The sequence below is a fragment of the Gopherus flavomarginatus genome, chromosome 1 (genome assembly GCF_025201925.1).
Source record: "Gopherus flavomarginatus isolate rGopFla2 chromosome 1, rGopFla2.mat.asm, whole genome shotgun sequence".
Taxonomy (NCBI): Eukaryota; Metazoa; Chordata; order Testudines; family Testudinidae; genus Gopherus; species Gopherus flavomarginatus.
Window position 1 is genome coordinate 45,637,550 of NC_066617.1, and position 20,211 is coordinate 45,657,760.

At 40.9% G+C, this 20,211-nt stretch overlaps 1 protein-coding gene across 14 annotated transcripts in view; it reads left to right on the top strand.

Annotated features, from left to right (window-relative positions):
- Positions 1–20,211, top strand: part of CADPS2 (calcium dependent secretion activator 2) — a 591,588-nt gene that overhangs the window by 95,655 nt on the left and 475,722 nt on the right. For all 14 annotated transcript variants that reach the window (XM_050936075.1, XM_050936080.1, XM_050936079.1 and 11 more), the window contains exon 2: positions 7,935–8,048. In XM_050936075.1, the coding sequence (XP_050792032.1) occupies positions 7,935–8,048 (114 nt within the window). The remainder of the gene's footprint in view (positions 1–7,934; positions 8,049–20,211) is intronic.

Consider the following 20,211-nt stretch of genomic DNA (forward strand, 5'->3'; position numbering starts at 1 on the left):
CTGACATGGACAACTTCAGCCCAATCAGCAATCTATAAGCAACTGAAAAAGTGGAAAGTGTCAAGGAACATAAATTGGTGGTGCTACCAGCCCCACCTATATTAAAATGTTACAAGAATAGTATGCATACTGTAACTGTGAAGGAAAGTTGTCTTTTTGCTGTTCTTTTCAGTCAAAATTAAAAAAAAATATTGTCTGTAGCTCTAAGTAGACCAATAACACACATTTCCATTTATTTTCTTCTACAAAAATCCATGTGCTAGTGGTGAGAAAATATTCTGATTTTCTGTTACTCTCTGTTTTGGAAATATTGTGTTGTGATAATACAGGTCACAAATTCATAGACACTTACAAGTTCTATTAAGTGCAGTTTTGAGTCTTGCACATGTATAGTATAATTGCTGTTTCTTTGATATATCTTTCTTAATTTGCCACAAGAGGGCAGTGCTTCAGAAGATTATTGCTACCTTGCCAGATCTTTAGTTTTCAAAATTTTGGGTGTACAGAATTATGCTTATACTATATAATTTTGTGTGTGTGTGTGAGAGGGAGAGAGAGATGGATAGCCTTTAAAATTCAGAAATCTTATTATTTTGTGGCAGTTAGTTTTTTGTGCTATGATTCATGCTTTTGGATACCTCCAGCTTCTGCTTTTTTTGCTGAATGTATTGATTTGCTCATATACAGCCAATTACAACCGAATCATAATGTCCACAAGGAATTGTTGATATCAACTTAAGGACTGATCCCTCAAAGCCTTACTTAGTAATTTGGTGAAAATGTTGGCAGACATTGGTAACTGGATATGATGCATAAGGTAGGAATTCCTTAAGGTTTTCAGGTTTCAGAGTAGCAGCTGTGTTAGTCTGTATCCGTGTTGAGGAGTGGACTGACACGTGCAGCGCCTCCTGCTGGTCATTTTCAGGAATTAGCTCATTCCAGCATCCGGAGCACCCTCTGCAGGTCAGTGATCCGCCTTCCAGCTACAGGCCCCCGTGTCCCTCCCAGGACAGCAGTATCCCTTTAACTGGGTCTCCCCCTCCCAGGGGAACCCCCACCCCACTATCCTCACTTTGCCTCAGTATTGGCTACTGCCCAGTCTCCATCTAGCCCCCTGTTCACTGGGGCAGACTGCAATATCAGCTGCTCATCATTGGCAAAGGGATTTGGATCTGCTGCTGTTGCCTACTCCTGGGGTGCCCCCTGCAACCCCCAGTACCTCTTGGCCTTACCCTAGGCCGCAGCCTGGGGCTCTCCAGGCAGGAGATCCCCAGCTCCTCTGCCTTTCCCCAGCCCTGCTCCGCTCTAGGTACCTTGTCTAGCTCTCTACAGGCAGAGGGAGAGTTCCTAGGCCTCTAGTTCACAGCCTTTTATAGGGGCAAACTGGGCCTTATTGGGGCATGGCCACAGCTGAGTGTACTTTCCCCAATCAGCCCAGGCTTCTTGCCACAGCTCTCTCCTGGGCTGTTTCAAGCCCCGTAGCGCAGGAGTGGGTAATCACTCCGCTACAATCCGCAAAAAGAACAGGAGTACTTGTGGCACTTTAAGATATCTCCAGACTACCTGCTGGATCGGCGGGTAGCGATCAATCTATCGGGGATCGATATATTGATCCCTGAACGTGCTCCCTTCGACTCCGGAACTCCACCAGGGCAAGTGGCAGAAGCGGAGTCGACGGGAGCCGCGGCCGTCGATCCCGTGCCATGAGGATGGGAGGTAAGTCGAAATAAGATACGTCGACTTCAGCTACACTATTCTCATAGCTGAAGTTGTGTATCTTACATAAATTCCTCCCCCCCCCGCACTGTAGACCAGGCCTTAGAGACTAACAAATTTATTTGAGCATAAGCTTTCATGTGTTAAAACCCACTTCATCGGATGAATGCAGTGAAAATACAGTAGGAAGGTGTGTGTGTGTGTGTGTGTGTATACACAGAGAACATTAAACAATGGGTGTTACCATACACACTATAACAAGAGTGATCAGTTAAGGTGAGCTATTACCAGCAGAGGAGAGAGAGAACTTTTTGTAGTGATAATGAAAATGGCCCATTTCCAGCAGTTGACAAGAAGGTGTGAGGAAGCATAGGGGGGAAAATAAACATGGGAAATTGTTTTACTTTGTGTAATGACCCACCCACTCCGTCTTTTTTTTAAACCTAATTTAATGGTGTCCAATTTGCAAATTAATTCCGGTTCAGCAGTGTCTCATTGGAGTCTGTTTTTTTGAATTTTTTTGTTGTTGTAATATTGTGACTTTTAGGTCTGTAATCGAGTGACCAGGGAGATTGAAGTGTTCTCCAACTGGTTTTTGAATGTTATAATTTTTGATGTCTGATTTCTGTCCATTTATTCTTTTACATAGAGGCTGTCCAGTTTGGCCAAGGTACATGGCACAGGGGCATTGCTGGCACATGATGGCATATATCACTTTGGCAGAAGTGCAGGTGAACGAGCTTCGGAAATTTGTTCCTCCTTTATCTTGACTCTGCCTCTTGGAGAATGAATAAACTGAAGCCCAGAATAGCTGAAATTCAGCTCTGTTCAGCTGTGAAGTAGTGGTTACTATTGTTTGGTATATGTGTAACATTTACAGTATGGGCACTGTACAAAGAAGTATGATGACAGTCCATTCTTTCAGGATCTTAAAATCCAAGCAGACAATGTACAACTGAAGCAGGTGGTTGGGATGTGACAAAAACACTGAGACTGACTGTGAAGTTTATTGCATGTCTCGTTAATTCTCGAATTTTTGTTTGGGGCTGTAGGAGTAAAGACTTTTCTATCACCTAGCTTAGCACTTCTGAGTGGAACTACGAACTCAAAAAGAACTGTTTTAAGGTGAACAGTAAGGCATGATGAGAGTAATAAGGAGATTGTCCACATGTGAGAACAAGACTCTAAGAAGAGGAGTAGGTATGCAGCTTGTGCAGAGTCAAGGGGACAGGGAGAACAGAAAGGTACCTTTGGTCCAGTTTGTATAAATTATTCAAAGAGAGGACAGAGGAGCTTAAATTTGCAGTGGAAAGTGAGAGGAAGCCAATGAAGGGGATTGAAGAGGTGGTTGGATGACTTTTACAGCTGCATTTTGAAGAGATGACCTCTTCAAAATCATACAAGGTGGATGGCCACGCTTTTCTGCATAGTTCGACCCATCCTCTCCTCCACTCTGTGCCACTGAAATGTTGATTAATGTGGAACCCCTTTATTTCCTGGGGCAGCAGCCCACAGACTCTTTGGCAGCACAGGCTGAGCAGGATAACAGATTGACCCCTGCAAAACTGACAAACATCCTGCCACTCGTATGGCTGGAGGAAACCTCACTTCCCCGGCAAAAACTGGAAGAAATCCCCACAAGTTCTAAGCACTGGTGTGGAAATAACACATGTAAAGAGGAATCTGGCCCTTCATTTATTAAAGTGCAAAGGCTTAAGAGAGCATCTCTATACTGCCTGAATGAGGGGAAGGATGTAATAAAAACAGCAATAAAACCTTTAATTTTTCTGAATCTTGCTTTCACCTTATGTTCCTTTCATTTATCTCTCTCCCCTTTGGCTGAGTGCTTCTCCTCACTCTCTCTCTCTCTTATATTTTAAAAAAAATCTCTTGTATGTTCATTAGTACATAATAATGAGAGTCTTCAAAATGAAAAGACAGACAGGAGAGGGAGGGGGAGCATATAGCAACCTCAGTAGTTTGAGGCATCTTCCAATAATATGGGACAATAAAAATTTTTTTTTTTTTTGGCAGCTGGCCCAATTGCATCTCTACAAGTCAAACCAGTTAATCTATTAAAATATGCTTACCATGTTGTCATTCTCTCGGGACATTAGAGCTGAGAAATCCAGAAATAAATTTGTTGCAGAGCTTCATCCATAATTTTTCTGTTTGATATGTCAGTAATAGACAGGTAAATCGCATAGAAAATACAGTCTGCAAGCAGGAAAAACATTTTTATAATTGTCCTGGCAGACAACCTGCATATTCTAATAGAATATTCATCTGTCTATTTCCTAGCAGTACTACATTGTCTGACTATAGAAATGGTTAGTTATCTTCAATCCCCTGCATAATAAGTACAACATGCCTGCATTCAGGTAAAAATTCACATCATCAGATGTGCTTTGTATTTTCCACTGTCTCAGCTTCTTTCAATTTCTGTAGGAAAACTTTGACATAGGAAATGCATAACGGATGAAGGGATGATGGTTGTCTTCCCTAGGAAAGAAATAAAAACTAGGAGGCTTGAATCAGTTAACATATGAGAGGTAAAATATATAGTACTAGGAACAGAGACATTTGTCAACTCATGGTATAGATATCTTTAAGGTGTGGTACTACAGATATACCAGTGAGTCATATGAAACAAATATTTGTATTACCGAGTAGTAGGTGTGATTTGAAACACAGGCTGGAGATATTAAAAACCTGCAAGAATTGTGTTGGAAAGCAGGTGAAGCACTGTATATTCACATACACGGAAATGTGCTGCAAACTTTTCCAAGTCTTTGTGGTCTGAGATGAAGCTCCCTCCTCCCCCTGCCCTTGTTTGCATAGACTTCCACCAAAGTTTATATCTTGCTGCTAATCAGTTAGTATTTCTTCTGTCTGCAATCACTGCCAGTTTTCTATAGTTAGTTTACCCTTTTTTTTCAAGTGTGCATAGTTCTTCAGCTTTGAATTGACTCCTCCCTCTTTTCTATACACACTACTCTTTTTTAGGGTTTGTCCCATTCAGAAATCAATAAAATATTTGCTAAGTTTATGTTGTCATTTCTTGTTGCAGAACAACAAATAGCTTTTACATATCATTGAGAGGTGAATTTTGTAGTAAATTGTTGCAGGTTCCAGCATACAAGTCATGGAGCCATGTGGTTGCTTAAATGTTTGAGGAATCTTGTCATGCTATAGCTTGTTAAGCCTCATCTGCAGTAAAGCAATTGAAAATTCTCATGGGTTCTACCTCTGGTAGCAGTTCTTTGTAAAATTCCTTAAGTTAAACATAACATTAATAAGATGAGCAGAGTTTGGTTCTCTCATTGACCATGTTGCAACTCCAGTGACCTCAATGGGTATGTCTATGCTGCATTGTAAACCTGGATCTGCAGGACCCTGGCTTGTGAACATCCACACTGTGCTGCTGATGCTGGAGTTAGTGAGTCTGTGGTGATGCAGAAATTAATCGGGTGTTAATCGAATCACTCTGTGTTGCTCCAGTGTTTTGCAGTTGGTTGCTCTCACTTGAAGTAGGCCAGCTTGAGTGGAGTAACTCCGGTGTACTAATTCAAGCTAACTTTGGCGGCTAAAGGCAAGTCCTAAATGAAACATGCAAAATCTAAATTATTTTTTTATCTTCTTAGAAAAGTGGTTCAAAATGGAAACCTTTTTTTTCTGCTGAGTATTTTGCCAGTCATTATTATTTAGCAATTTCTAGCACTGTCATATGAGGTTTGGGATATTTCAGTATTGGCTTAACAAAAAGTTGGCAATAATTAGAAACTTTTGCTATAAATGATTCTGCATGTTGTAAGTGTGATACACTGCATAGTACATCCATTAGCAAGCATTATTTTTTGGACTACAAAGTACAAAGTAACTTAAAACAAACCATAGCTGCATATTGCTTAACAAAGCAAGGTTAAAAAGACTGACTTCCTTTCAGTCAGCAGTGTTTGAATATTTTAATGATCAACTTCAAATAGAAAAGTTAATCGCAACTATTTCCTGTTTTCTTCGCATTGTTAATAGAATAACAATTGACATTATTTAAACATTTTGGATATTTTTCTACATTTTCATATATATTGTATTCTATGTTGTAATTGAAATTAAAGTGTATATTTTTATTACAAATATTTGCACTGTAAAAATGATAAAATAAATAGTATTTTTCAGTTCACCTCATACAAGTACTGTTGTGCAATCTTTGTTGTTAAAGTGCAACTTACAAATGTAGATTTTTTTTTTTTTGGTTACATAACTACGTTAAACAAAACAATGTAAAATTTCAGAGCCTACAAGCTCCCTCAGTTCTTCTCCTTGTTCAGCCAATTGCTAAGACAAACAAGTTTTTTTACATTTACAGGAGATAATCATAGAATATCAGGGTTGGAAGGGACCTCAGAAGGTCATCTAGTCCAACCCCCTGCTCAAAGCAGGACCAGATTTTTTTTCTCCAGATCCCTAAATGGCCCCCTTAAGGATTGAACTCACAACCGTGGGTTTAGCAGGCCAGTGCTCAAACCACTGAGCTATCCAGTGCTGCCCACTTCTTAATTATAATGTCACCTAAAAGTGAGAACAGGTATTTGCATGGCACTTTTGTAGCCAGCGTTTCAAGCTATCTACGTGACAGATATGCTGAACCAGCGGTCCCCAACACGGTGCCCGCAGGCGCATCTTAATGTGCCCCCGTCCTGGCCCCCAGGAGAGCACCCGCCAAAATGCCACCGAATTTCAGCAGCATTTCGTCGGGGACGCCTCTCGATGACGATGCTTGCCGTCAAGAAGTGATGTCATTGAAAAATATCGCTCCCGAATTTCAGCGGGGATGCCTCTCGATGACGACATCGAGAGGCGTTGCCGCTGAAATGCCGCCGAAATTCAGCGGCATTTCGGTGGGTGCTCCACCGCCGCAGTGGTCCTTCGGCTGGCGCCCACCAGCTGAAAAGGTTGGGAACCACTATGCTAAACATTGATATGGCCCTTCATGCTTTGGCCACCATTCCAGAGTCCAAGCTCATGACGCTTGTGTGTTTTATATTTTTTTTAAAAAAAAAGCATTAATTAAATTTGAGACTGAACTCTTTTGGGGAGAATTCTACCTGCTGTGCTCTTTTTCCCCGCATCCTGCCATATATTCCATGTTATAGCAGTCTCGGATAATGAGCCAGCACATGTTGTTCATTTTAAGAACACTTTCACAGATTTGACATAACGCAAAGAAGGTACCAATGTGAGATTTCTAAAGATAGCTACAGCGCTCGACCCAAGGTTTAAGAATCTGAAGTGGCAAAATTTGCAGATGATACAAAACTACTCAAGATATTGAAATCCCAGGCAGACTGCAGAGAGCCACAAACGGTCACTTAGTTTTCAGCCTTTTCTGAAGTCTGAGAGTAAACCAATGGTTGTTCACTGAGGCAACTGCCATGCTGAGGGTCGAGTTGCTATTTCTGAACTATGGGAACTGCCCAGAGCCGGTGCTACCATTTAGGCCAGCTAGGCGGTTGCCTAGGGCGCCAAGATTTGGAGGTGCCAAAAAGCGGTGCCTCCACATTTTTTTTAAAGCGTTTCAGCGGGCGCTACACTGGGAGGGAGAGGGAGTCTGAGCTGCCGCCAGCAGCCCAGGGGTTCCCCTGGGCCAGCGCACTGCCGGCAGCCCGGTGGTTCCCCTGGGCCAGCGTGCTGACCTAGGGGAATCCCTGGGCTGCCGCCAGCAGCTCAGACTCCCTCTCCCTCCTAGCACAGCGGCCGCTCCATCCCATGCGATTCTTCTCATTGCCAGCAGGAGTGCCGGCGGCTGGGCAGAGCTGTGCCTCAGGACGGTGGGGGTGCGCAAAATGGAAGTTTCGCATAGGGTGCAAAACTTCCTTTTACCAGCCTGGAACTGCCACAAGAGGAAATTTTCCCCCACCGCCCCATTTCTGACCAACCAGAGTCACTACAAGTACACAAGGGATACACCAGTGGGATACACTAGTGCTGCTGGTATCATGCTAAGTCTCTGCGTCTGTACTTAGTGAATGTGCGAGAGCTGCTGCAGTTTGCCTATTTCTCCTATCAGTCCCTGTCTGCTCTGCCTGGACTTTAAAGAGCCAGTACTTTGAGGGAGCCCATTTCTTTTCCAGTCCCTGCCCCCAAAAGACCATTAGTTTGATGTTGGAAGAAGTTTTGACGTTGATACTAATAGCATTTACCTTTTTTTCCCACAGCTCAACAGACAACAATTACAGATACTTAAGGAGCGTTTCCAGGCCTTCCTGAATGGAGAGACACAAATTGTAGCAGATGAAGCATTTTGCAATGCAGTGCGAAGTTATTATGAGGCAAGTTGAACACAGTTTTTTGTGCTGTTTTAATGTTAGTTCACAAGACCGTTCTTTTTAAATAATCCATTTACATGGAAGAAATTGTAAGGTTCCAAGCCTGAGAGCTTGCAAACCTCCTGAAAACATTTTCTACACCGCTTTGCAATTTAAAAATTTTAAATCCACTGCCTGGGCATAAGAGAGAAACTGAACTGGAAAATCTCCACTTCTTTTGGGAAAACAAAACAAAAAAAAAGCCTTGGTGCTAAAAATCTTTCTGGCATGATTGATACCACTGGGTACTGCTATCTTTATCTCCATATGTCTAAATTACCCCCTTTTTAATCAAGATTTCAGCTGTAAATTACCACCTTGAGATACATGTCCCCTGGTCTTTAAAATTTTTAGAGACAGTTGAGAATATCTTAGGGACAGACTGCTCTTTTTTTTCTTCTAGAAGGAATAATGCTGCCGGTGCAGCTATACCAAGTCTCTTGAATTCAGCTTGTGAATTCTGAGGGCTTGTGTGTGGTTAACACTGCCAGCACCAGTTTTCACATGTGCTCTATTATTGCTTAAGGGAGATGCCTTTTTCTGGGGAAGATAAAAATGTCCTGCTGATATCTTAGGTAACGCATGACTGGGGAGTATATTTCTTACACCGTGCAGAAAGCAGCCACTGTGAATACAGCATTTATCTATATAACACAAAAGCTCAAATTTGCTCACCATATCATCAAAGCTGCACATTTAAACTTAATTTAGTTATTTCTTTGTGTTGTGTGCTTCTTAATTTCACTGTATTTCTTTGTTCTTTTTCATTGCTCTCATATTTTCTTTTAGCATATTGTTGCTTTTTATTTCCTACTGATGTACTTATTTATTGGGCTAAGACCAGGGCTGGCCCACAACATTTTGGCACCTGAGGCAGGGAGCTCAAATGATGCCTCCATGCACCCTTGCTTGGGCCAAAACTTTGAAAGGTCTCAGTTCTAGCTTCTTCCTGTTCTGTTCCTCTCATAGTACTGTTCTGCTACCTACCCCAATAAAGGAGAACTAACTGCTTGAAATGCTTTGTTCAAAAATGTTAAGTAACGCTTAACTTTCAAACGCCTGAACAGCAAATGTAACTTTTCTTGTCTGCTTAGTAAACAATGGCATTTTTATCTGTTTGAATAATCAAAGTGGTGCTTTCTGTGCCCTCTTGGTTGCAAAGATTTGAACTACTTCCTGAAGGTCCACAGTCTGGGCCAGCTCATGCTCTATTGAGATAGTTGCAGGCCACCCAGCCTTTCCTGTGGCATTGTGGAATGTAGATGTGTTTTTGTAAACTTCAGCTTGGAGAAGCTGCGTTCTCCACTGGCAGCTGTTACAGGAAGTGTTAGAAGTATGCGCAGAGCAACCAAAGCACATGTATTCCAGAACAGCCTTTGGAGTTGATCCTGCTGAAATATATCTTAAAAGGGGTTTCAGTTTATCACCTAAATCACTCGCATCAATATCGTGCATGTCATCCTGTGTCAACACTGTCTCTAGTGCCCTGCATTGCTGGTGTAGGTTGTCTTCAGGTATAGTGAGGAGTTTTGGAATATCATACAATGTCCCAAATATACTGCTGTGTTCTTTGAGCTGCATGAAATGTTCCTCAACTGACTGTATTGCACAATCTACCACCTGGTTAAAGAATTCAACTTTGAATTGTTGTTTGGGGTTTCTTGTGGGATTATCCTGTGCCTCGTAATCAAAATGTCATCTTCGGTGGCTCTTGTATTCTTGAATGGGTGGGGAAATAACTTCAGTGTGAAGTTGGTCTGCTAACTTTTGTGCACTCTTCAGGACTTTTTGAAATCCCTTGTCTGACCGGTAAGACTGTAGGTATGACTTGGCTTTGTCTAGTTGTTCCATTGCTCCAGATATATCAAGGTCAACATCTTGGAGTCTCCTGCTTACAACATTTATTTCAAACAGTATGTCATGTCACAACACTAAGCCACACAGAAATTTTGAAGTTTTGTATGTTTCTGGTGATTCCATTTCCCTCTGCCTCTTCTCCCACAAACAGTTCCTGTCATAGCATTATCCTCCATAATGGCAACTGTGGCATCATCTATCTTCCCAATTTGGTGTTTGATAGGCTTTATCGCCTCCACTCAACTTTCCCATCATGTGGCATTCAGTGGTTTGTGTCAGAGAGGATATTCCCAGATGTAGCTTCAAAATTTGCCGTCAATGAGTTGATGCAGAAAAAAATACATAGATGCTTTGACTTGCATTAAAAAATTCAGTTGCCTCACTAGAAGCTGATGCTGCATCATTGACCACCAAATTCAATGAATGAGAACTGCATGGGACGAAAAAAGCTCGAGAGTTTAACTCTTAGAACAGAGAGCAGACACGGATCCTTCCTCTCATCTTGGCACCATTATTGTAGCCCTGACCTCTCATGTCAGCTATTGCAATTCCTGTATCTTCCAGCTTTTTAAGAAGCACATTTGTCATAACAGCTCCTGTAATGTCATCAATGTCAGTAAATTCTAGAAAATGCTCTCTAACAGTCACCATTGCAGGGACATTTTCTCTAGGTTCTGTTAAAACACACCATTAAAGTAATTAATTTGTTCTGTATGGCTGATGTCAGGTGTGCAGTCCAGAATAACAGAGTAATATCTTGCTGACTTCAGATCTGCCACAATCTTCTGTTTGACTTTTGTTGCCAATAACTGTGTGATCTCATTTTGAATTATTTTTTCCAGGGTAGTGGTGATGACTCTTCTTAGATGCCCCTGGAGTACAGCATCAAACTGAGCCATTAGCAATTGTGTGTAAGTGATTGCTGAACCAGTCACTCAATAGCAGGGTTTAGAGAGAGAAAGATGGGCCATGGACAAAATCTTTGGGGACCTTGAAAGAGTAGGCTAGAAGTGAAGAGGATTTATTATTTAATAGTACAGTTCTTATCATTTGTTCAGCTCTTCATATGTTCAACGTGTTAACATATAAGGTGCCTCAGAAGGAAATGGTGAAGGAGTATTTGGATAAGAAAAGAACCAGAAGACTACACCAACATAGAACCCCAAATACAAGACAGCAGATTAAGAAGAATTAGAACTGAAAAGCATTAGGCATGGACTATCTAATCTTCTAGAGAGACAGATTTAATGCCACAAGGTAGTAGCTTACTGGTGGTCAGAAAGAGAGGCATGATGAACTGACATTTTTCCTGTGCTAAAACTGTAATGATAAAATCAAGGGAGAGAGTTGTTCATTTTAAGGATTCTTCCTCATCTAGACATTTTCGGTGTTCAACCAGCAACTACAATAATTGCATCCTCAAAAGTGGGAAACAATTGCATGTATCCATAAATTTCTGGAATTTTTGAACTCATGAAAAATTTTCTTTTTCTGGGCCTCTTTCACTTATGACAGCTATGCTCTTGAGGAACACTAGAATTGTCTGCTTTCAAAATGTGGCTTACGTACGCCAGAGATGGGGCTCTTTGGGTGGCTGACCGATGAGCGTGGAATTAGCATTTGCAAGAATGCACAGTAAGCATGACTCTGAACTCCTTCAAGACTGATGCAGAGCTGCTTTGACAGTCTTCACACGCCACGCAATATTTAAAGAAAAACATCCACTAAAACCCTTTTCTAGGATGAAGGAAGAGAACAAAAGTCAAGAATATGTTATATGTCTTCCCAAGGTGCTAAATTACCTGAAAGGGGATCGTGATACAAATACCTAATTAGGAAATCTTGTTAGCTAGGTAAACTTACTTTTTCATCAGACTATATTGACTCATATAGAAGCTATTCTGCCCTCTCCAACAACTCAGTTTAATGTATCAGAGGGTAGCCGTGTTAGTCTGGATCTGTAAAAGCAGCAAAGAATCCTGTGGCACCTTATAGACTAACAGACGTTTTGGAGCATGAGCTTTCGTGGGTGAATACCCACTTCCTCAGATGCATGTAATGGAAATATCCAGGGGCAGGTATATATATGTGTGCTAGCAAGCAAGCTAGAGATAACGAGGTCAGTTCAATCAGGGAGGATGAGGCCCTGTTCTAGCAGTTGAGGTGTGAAAACCAAGAGAGGAGAAACTGGTTCTGTAATTGGCAAGCCATTCACAGTCTTTGTTCAATCCTGAGCTGATGGTGTCAAATTTGCAGATGAACTGAAGCTCAGCAGTTTCTCTTTGAAGTCTGGTCCTGAAGTTTTTTTGCTGCAGGATGGCCACCTTAAGGTCTGCTATAGTGTGGCCAGGGAGGTTGCATCCACCAAGCATTCTCAAAACTACAATACCCGCAAGAGGAAATAAGGAAACAGATCAACAGAGCCAGACGTGTACCCAGAAGCCTCCTACTGCAAGACAAACCCAAGAGAGAAACCAGCAGGACTCCACTGGCCATCACATACAGCCCCCAGCTAAAACCCCTCCAACGCATCATCAAGGATCTACAACCCATCCTGGACAATGATCCCACACTTTCACAGGCCTTGGGTGGCAGGCCAATCCTTGCCCACAGACAACCTGCCAACCTGAAACATATTCTCACCAGTGACTGCACACCACACCATAATAACTCTAGCTCAGGAACCAATCCATGCAACAAACCTCGATGCCAACTCTGCCCACATATCTACACCAGCGACACCATCACAGGACCTAACCAGATCAGCCACACCATCACTGGTTCATTCACCTGCACATCCACCAATGTAATATACGCCATCATATGCCAGCAATGCCCCTCTGCTATGTACATCGGCCAAACTGGACAGTCTCTACGGAAAAGGATAAATGGACACAAATCAGACATTAGGAATGGCAATATACAAAAACCTGTAGGAGAGCACTTCAACCTCCCTGGCCACACTATAGCAGACCTTAAGGTGGCCATCCTGCAGCAAAAAAACTTCAGGACCAGACTTCAAAGAGAAACTGCTGAGCTTCAGTTCATCTGCAAATTTGACACCATCAGCTCAGGATTGAACAAAGACTGTGAATGGCTTGCCAATTACAGAACCAGTTTCTCCTCTCTTGGTTTTCACACCTCAACTGCTAGAACAGGGCCTCATCCTCCCTGATTGAACTGACCTCGTTATCTCTAGCTTGCTTGCTAGCACACATATATATACCTGCCCCTGGATATTTCCATTACATGCATCTGAGGAAGTGGGTATTCACCCACGAAAGCTCATGCTCCAAAACGTCTGTTAGTCTATAAGGTGCCACAGGATTCTTTGCTGCTTTTTCAGTTTAATGTAATGAGCAGCATGGCCTAAGAAAAATAAGGCCATGTATGAAGTGGAAGATCTCAGTTCTTCAGCTGTGTTACATAGTGTCCTCTCTTAGCTTTGGTAGGATAGCTGGAATATTTGTACACAATGCTCCTTTTCAAACGTTGGGACTTCAAATGACTTCCTTCTAGGGGTGGTCTTGGACCTAATTTTGAAGCCTGGTATGAACCCCAGTAGATTATACCCAGTCCTGAGGATGTGGAGCTGTTTCATACCTGACCTTACCTGAAAAGCTCCCCAAATAAAATAATCCCAAACATACACCTCTACCTCGATATAACGCTGTCCTTGGGAGCCAAAAAAATCTTACCGCGTTATAGGTGAAACCGTGTTATATTGAACTTGCTTTGATCCACTGGAGTGCGCAGCCCTGCGCCCCAACCCGCCTGAGCACTGCTTTACCGCATTATATCTGAATTCATGTTATATCGAGTCACCTTATATCGAGGTAGCGGTGTACATGGTTCAAATTAAGGGTGTGTCTAAACAAACAAACAACTGCAAGATGGGGTGTGAATCTACCCTGCATTAGTCTGCAGTGGACTAACTCCTTGTGCACCTTGCTCACGTGGACACTAAAATTTGGTTAATGTGCTTCGATCTAGTCCCATTTCAAAGGAATAGTTAATGAGCATCGGCAGGGTCAGTGTGGACAATTAGTCTGCAGCAGGCTAGTGTGGGGAGATTCATACCGCATCCCAGCTTGCCCCAAGCTGGTAGTTTGTGTAGACAAGCCAAAAGGCACAACAACCCCAATACTGTGCATTTTCTGGTTTGAGTGGCAACACACTTCTAATAGCTAGACTGAGATTGTAATTACGAGAGGTCAGGGAACACTCTCATTAGCTGTGCTATTATAATGGGTTGCCCACACTAAGGCAATATTATCCTCTTGGCTTCCAACTCCAAGAAGAAAGGCCCTCCCCAAGGCACATTTTAGCTATAACGAGCAAATATCTTAGGCTTTAGAAACAGCCTTTCACAGAAAAAAAACCCAACCAGTACAGACAATGGATATAAACAAAAACAATGGAAAAATACCAAATATATCCTGATCATAGGTCATCTCAAGTTTTTTCTTCTTCAGCTTTATATTTCCTAAGGTTAAAAAAAAAAAAAAAAGTCTATGAAGAGTCCCCAAGGCTCCTCATTTATTAAAAATTGAGAACAGCACAGTGCATGGTCAACAGAAATATTAAACCAAGACAGCAGCTTTTAATAACTATATGATTTCTTACTGTAAACCAGAGATCATGCGGTGTCCAGCTTCTTTCAATAACATGTAATCCAAAAAGTCTTTACTGATTTGTTATAAATATAACTTTGGTCAAGTTAAACTGGATAGGTAAAATTATTAAATCCCTCTTAACAGAAGCCAAAATCATTAATAAAAAAGCTGTTGTATAAAACGTTATTTAAGAAAAGAATAGAGTCGCTGAATGGCTTGAGGAAAGTCTTCCATTGGGCAATCGTCCTTCAAGACACACTGAAGTTTGTCTTGCTGCTGCTGGCTGGCTGGCGTACATAGCACATTTCTAGCCAACATGATCAAGGCTGTGTTCCTTCCACCAGTTAGTTCAGTGTATCCTGTTCATTTTTCATTGTGGATGTCTGTGGCGTATACCGCTGCACTTCGTCTTCTAGTCTATCACCATCTTGTAGATTCTTCCATTCAACAAAGTCAGTTAGTGCTTTTATGGCAGCTGTAAGCAGATTGTCAATGTTGCCGTGCTTTACAGGGTCTGCTCTGCTTCCTTTGATTAGTCTGCACACTTCAGAGTTAACTTCACATTCGTTGCATTCAAAATGGATCACATTTAGGCCAGAGAAGTCATTCTGTCTTGTGTAGGTCATGTTTACGCTTTTTTTTTAAACTAGGCACTTATAGTGTCATTGCTTGGGCAATGGCACTATGAGTGCTTAATTTAAAAAAAAAAGGCGGGGGGGAATACATGACCTACACAAGACAGCGGCTTGCACTGTAGTATCTGAAGATAGATACTGTGCATATCTTCGGGTGAAGCTGCACTCACATAGGATGATTAACAGACAGACAAAAAGGAAGTTGGTTGAGGTCTTTAGGAACAACATGACAATGTCACAGTGCACAATGAAGAAAAAATGAAAAAGTAAGGAAAGACTTCTTGGCTTACAGTTGCAAACAATAGCACTGTAATCAGACTCTGTATCCATTTAACTCATAGGTTGTGTACATCACCATTTAGTTCGTGGCAAGCTGGGTTGTGCTGCTCCTACCCAGCACTAGCTAACTGTCCGTGTAGACCTTACTGACAGGTGTTAATAGTTGGTTAGTGCTTTCTGATCTAGTCCTTTTTGAAGATGCTTGTAGTCGGGTCCTGTTTGGTTCGGGTTGGGTTTTTTGCAAGCGTCTACTTCCCATGTGAACTAGTTAAAGACTCAATCATAGAAGCAAACAGACATGTGATCTATCAAGTCCAACAGGGTGGGTGAGACAATACCTTGTATTTGACCAACTTCTATTGGTGAGAGAGACAAGCTTTCAAGCCACACAGAGCTCTTCAGAGATGGGAAGGGTACTCTAAGCATCACAGCTAAATGCAAGAAGGAACAGATTGTGCAGCATAAGTAGACCATAAGTATTCTAAGGGACCATTCAAGGTAGAATGGCGCGTTAACACCTCTGCAGTCATAGCACAAAAAAGGGAGGAAATTACAGATTAATGTCATAAGGCATAAATCCAATATGTGTGTTCAGTTTGTGATTTCTAGTGTCTAGCAGAGTTATAAATTTAAGCTCCCAAGCTCGTTTTTTGAAAGTATTGTGCAAGTTTCCTTTGAGGAGGAGGATCCAAACATCTCCAAACTCGTTCATTTCATCTTTACCCATAAGAATTTTACATTCAACCACAAACACTTTGTCCAAACTAGGGAAAATCCATGTGTACTAGGATAGCTCCCCTATATGTCAACCTCTTCCTGCGTCACCTTGAAAAAGAATTTTTGGAAAAATGCACCAATGATGTATCTCAGATACATCAATGATATTATTGTCATCTGGACAGATGGCTTAAATTCCCTCATAGATTTCCACCACAACTTCAACAATCACCATCCATCCATTAAACTCTCTCTGGAATGCTTGCACATCAACTTCTTATATACCACAATTAGTTTCAGTAATGGAGCTTTACAAATAACCATACACAAGAAACCCATGCATCACTACACCTACCTTCATAGATCTAGTAACCATCCCAAACATACCAAGAAATCTGTTATCTAAGGCAGGCACTCCTATACCACAACATAAGCTCCAAGGAGAAAGCCCAAAATATAAACCTTAACATGCTCAAAAGCACCTTCGCCAAACAAGGACACTCCATCAGAGAAGTAGATTTCCTCATCATGGAATTGGCCACCCAAATACCCCAAGAGAACCTACTTCAATACACAAACCCCATTTTACCACACACACCCTAGTTTTCACCTACCACCTCACACTGGAACCCATCCATATGGGGTATCATCAAACTACAACCCATACTTGATGGGAACCACATCCTGAAAGAAGTCTCTCCTGAAACTCCTCTTCTGGCTTCAAACAACCCCAAACCTCTCCAAGCTCATCATCAGAAGCAAGCTTCCCACAGACCAAGACACACCAATTCAAAGTGGCAACAGATCCTGGCAGAACCACAGATGCAAAACCTGCAGAGATCTCCACTACTACACTGATCAACCCTCCCCCCCCCCAAACACACCTTTCAAGATCCATGGATCCTACACATGCCTCTCACAACATAAAGTGTACCTCGTCCAGTGCACTGAATGCCCCAATAACAATTATACGTGTGAAACTAGACAATCACTTTTCACAAAGTGAGCACTCTGTATCTGACCTATCAGTCCTCATCCTTAAAGGAAACCTGCACAACACTTTCAAAAGCCTGAGAGCTTAAATTCATAACTTTTCTAGACACTAAAGATCATGGACTGAACAGAACGACTGGATTTATGGCTTGTTGCACTAATCTGTAACCCACTAACCCTCCTTTTTGTCCTATGATTGCAGCGGTGCTGATGGGCAACTTATCTTGAATGGTCTCTTAAAATATGTGTTAGTTACTTATGCTCAACAATCTGTTCCATCTTGCATTTAGCTGTGACATTCAGAGTACCTTTCCCAGATCTGAAGAAGATCTCGTCTGTGGCTCAAAAGCTTGTCTCTTTCACCAACAGAAGTTAGTCTACTAAAAGATATTGCCTCACCCACTTTGGTGTCTCATATCCTGAAACTGACACGACTACACTACATTGCATACAACGTGACCTATCTAGCTATTTTTTACTCTGAAAATTATTTCTATCAGTTCCTCCTTGATTCTATGCAGGGATTTTGTGACATGCTCTTCAAAGCCAGGCTACTTTACCTTTCACATATGTTGAATAAACAGGCTCTTGAAATGACTGTTTTGCTTGTGAGTCATAAACAGTAAGCTAATCTGTTCAATAATAGTTCCTTCAGTAAAATGAAAAGTCTGTTATTTACTGTATGATTCCAATCATAAATGTATCAATGGTTTGTGCTGTTCCAAGTTAACTCGAGTAATGTGGCTACTTTATAGCTCAGTTTTTCTCTTGCTATAGGAGGATCCTGTCATCGTCCTGTTGTCTATTTACTTTTCTTTAAAAGAGTTATGGTGGAGGAGCAATTTACTTTTGTAAAGTATATGTATGTAATAATTTCAGTCTGTTAGAACCAGTCATGATCCTATACCTGCATTATTTGGGAGTTTATAGTGATCAGTTTTTTTCAGCTTGTCTGTGCCATGATGTCTGTTTTAATGATTTTTTTTTTTAAAGATTCTTAGAATCATAGAATACTAGGATTGGAAGGGACCTCCGGAGGTCATCTAATCCAACCCCCTGCTCAAAGCAGGACTAATCCCCAGACCTATTTTTGCCCCAGATTCTTAAATGACCCCCTCAAGGATTGACCTCACAACCTTGGATTTAGCAGGCCAATGCTCAAACCACTGAGCTATCCTTCCCCCAATTCTTACTATTACTCTTGGGATCCTTTTTAAGTTACCTTGAAAACCTTATGGAAGAGGAATTGTTAGGAAATGTATTAACTCAATTTTTCATTTTATTTATCCCACAAATCTACCTTTGTTTTCCTCTTTCTTCTAACCCTGCTTTAGGTAATTGTGAATCTTTTGTGTCTTGGTCTTTGCATAATTAAAATTGTACCCGGGGCTTCATTAGAAGCTTGATCTGTTTTATTACTTCCACACTTAATATATTGTTGGATAGAAAAAAATGTGGCTTTTTTCCCCGCCTGGTGTGTGATTACTCTCAGGGCTATAGTAGAATTTTTATGGAAAATTCCATTATATTCTTTGAGCTTAGCTTCTAATGTGCTTAGAACATCAGTTGTTGGTGATTTTAGATAAAAAGAGAAATTCAGTCATATAGCAATTTATTATAAGTAATTATATTAGACACACTAAGAGTAAAATTCAGGTGGGAAAATGATTTGTGAAATAAAGTATTCCTTTGCATATTTTAGTCCAATTAGTTCAGACAAAAGCCAGCTCAGTAAACTAATAGGCACAGATTCATGCTCTTAAATTTCAGACATGGTGGGTGGAAAGCATCCAGCATAAGACCTGCATTCAGATGTCCAGCACAGGAACCAATATGTACCACTTAAGCCATATTTTGAAAACTTAAGTGGAATTTAAGTGATTCATATAAGCCTTGTGCTAGCTTTCTGCGCAGGAGTGGTTTTTTACTCTTGGTTGTGTTTAATCTCAGAAAGAATACATAAATAGGTGACAAGAATGGTGACTTGATTCATATTTTTTGGAACTAACTGGTTATTCAGAAGTTCTGAATTGCAGTAAGAACTACTGTAGATGTTGTAGAGATGCAAGGTTTACTTCAACTACAGGTTTGTTTTATTAATGATGTTTTCAAACATTGCCTGGACAGATAGATGTAAAAACAAATGACTTGAAATGTCCTTAGCAGTAGCTAAGAATTTTTGAAAGGCATAGTTTGTAATGACTGGTTTTTTGTTTATATTCCTTTAAAATAGCCTTTTGCTATGTTTTAAAGTCTGGAGCCCTAAATGTTAATGGTAGTAAAACAACAATGTGATGCTGTAGCTAAGAGGGCTAATGTGATCCTTGGATGTATAAGCAGGGGACTATCAAGTAGGAATAGGGAAGTGATGTTTTTCTGTACATGGCATTAGTGATACCATTTATTGGAATAATTTGTCCTCTTATAGTGTCCATTGTGGAATATAGTGTGTCTCTTTCTGGTGTCCACACTTCAAAAACAGGCTGGTGACAGATTGAAAAGGATTCGGAGAAGAGCTACAAGAATTATTAAAGATCTGGGAAACATGCCTTATAATGAGCCTGAAGACGTACAGTATATTTAGTTTATCCAAGAGAAGATTAAGAGGTGACTTCATCTGTGTACAAGTTACTAAAATGAGGTAGAAATTTCTGATAGTAAAAAGCTCTTTATCAGAAGAAGTTATAACAAGATTCAGTAGTTGGAAGTTGAAGCTAGACAAATTCAGACTAGAAATAAAGTGCAATTTTTTTAACATGGAAGATAAATAACCATGGGAATTACTTATCTAGGGACATGGTAGATTCTCTATCACTTGAAGTGTTTTAAGATTAGATATCTTTCTAAAAACTATGCTATATCTCAAACAGAAGTTATGAGCTTGACACCAAGAATCACTTGGTGATCTTCTATGGTGTGTATTGTATAAAAGGTCATACTAGATAATCGCAGTGGTCCCTTAAGGCCTTAAAATCCATGAATCTATGTATAAACTAGTATGATTTTAGTCTTTGTAACTGTGTAGTAAAA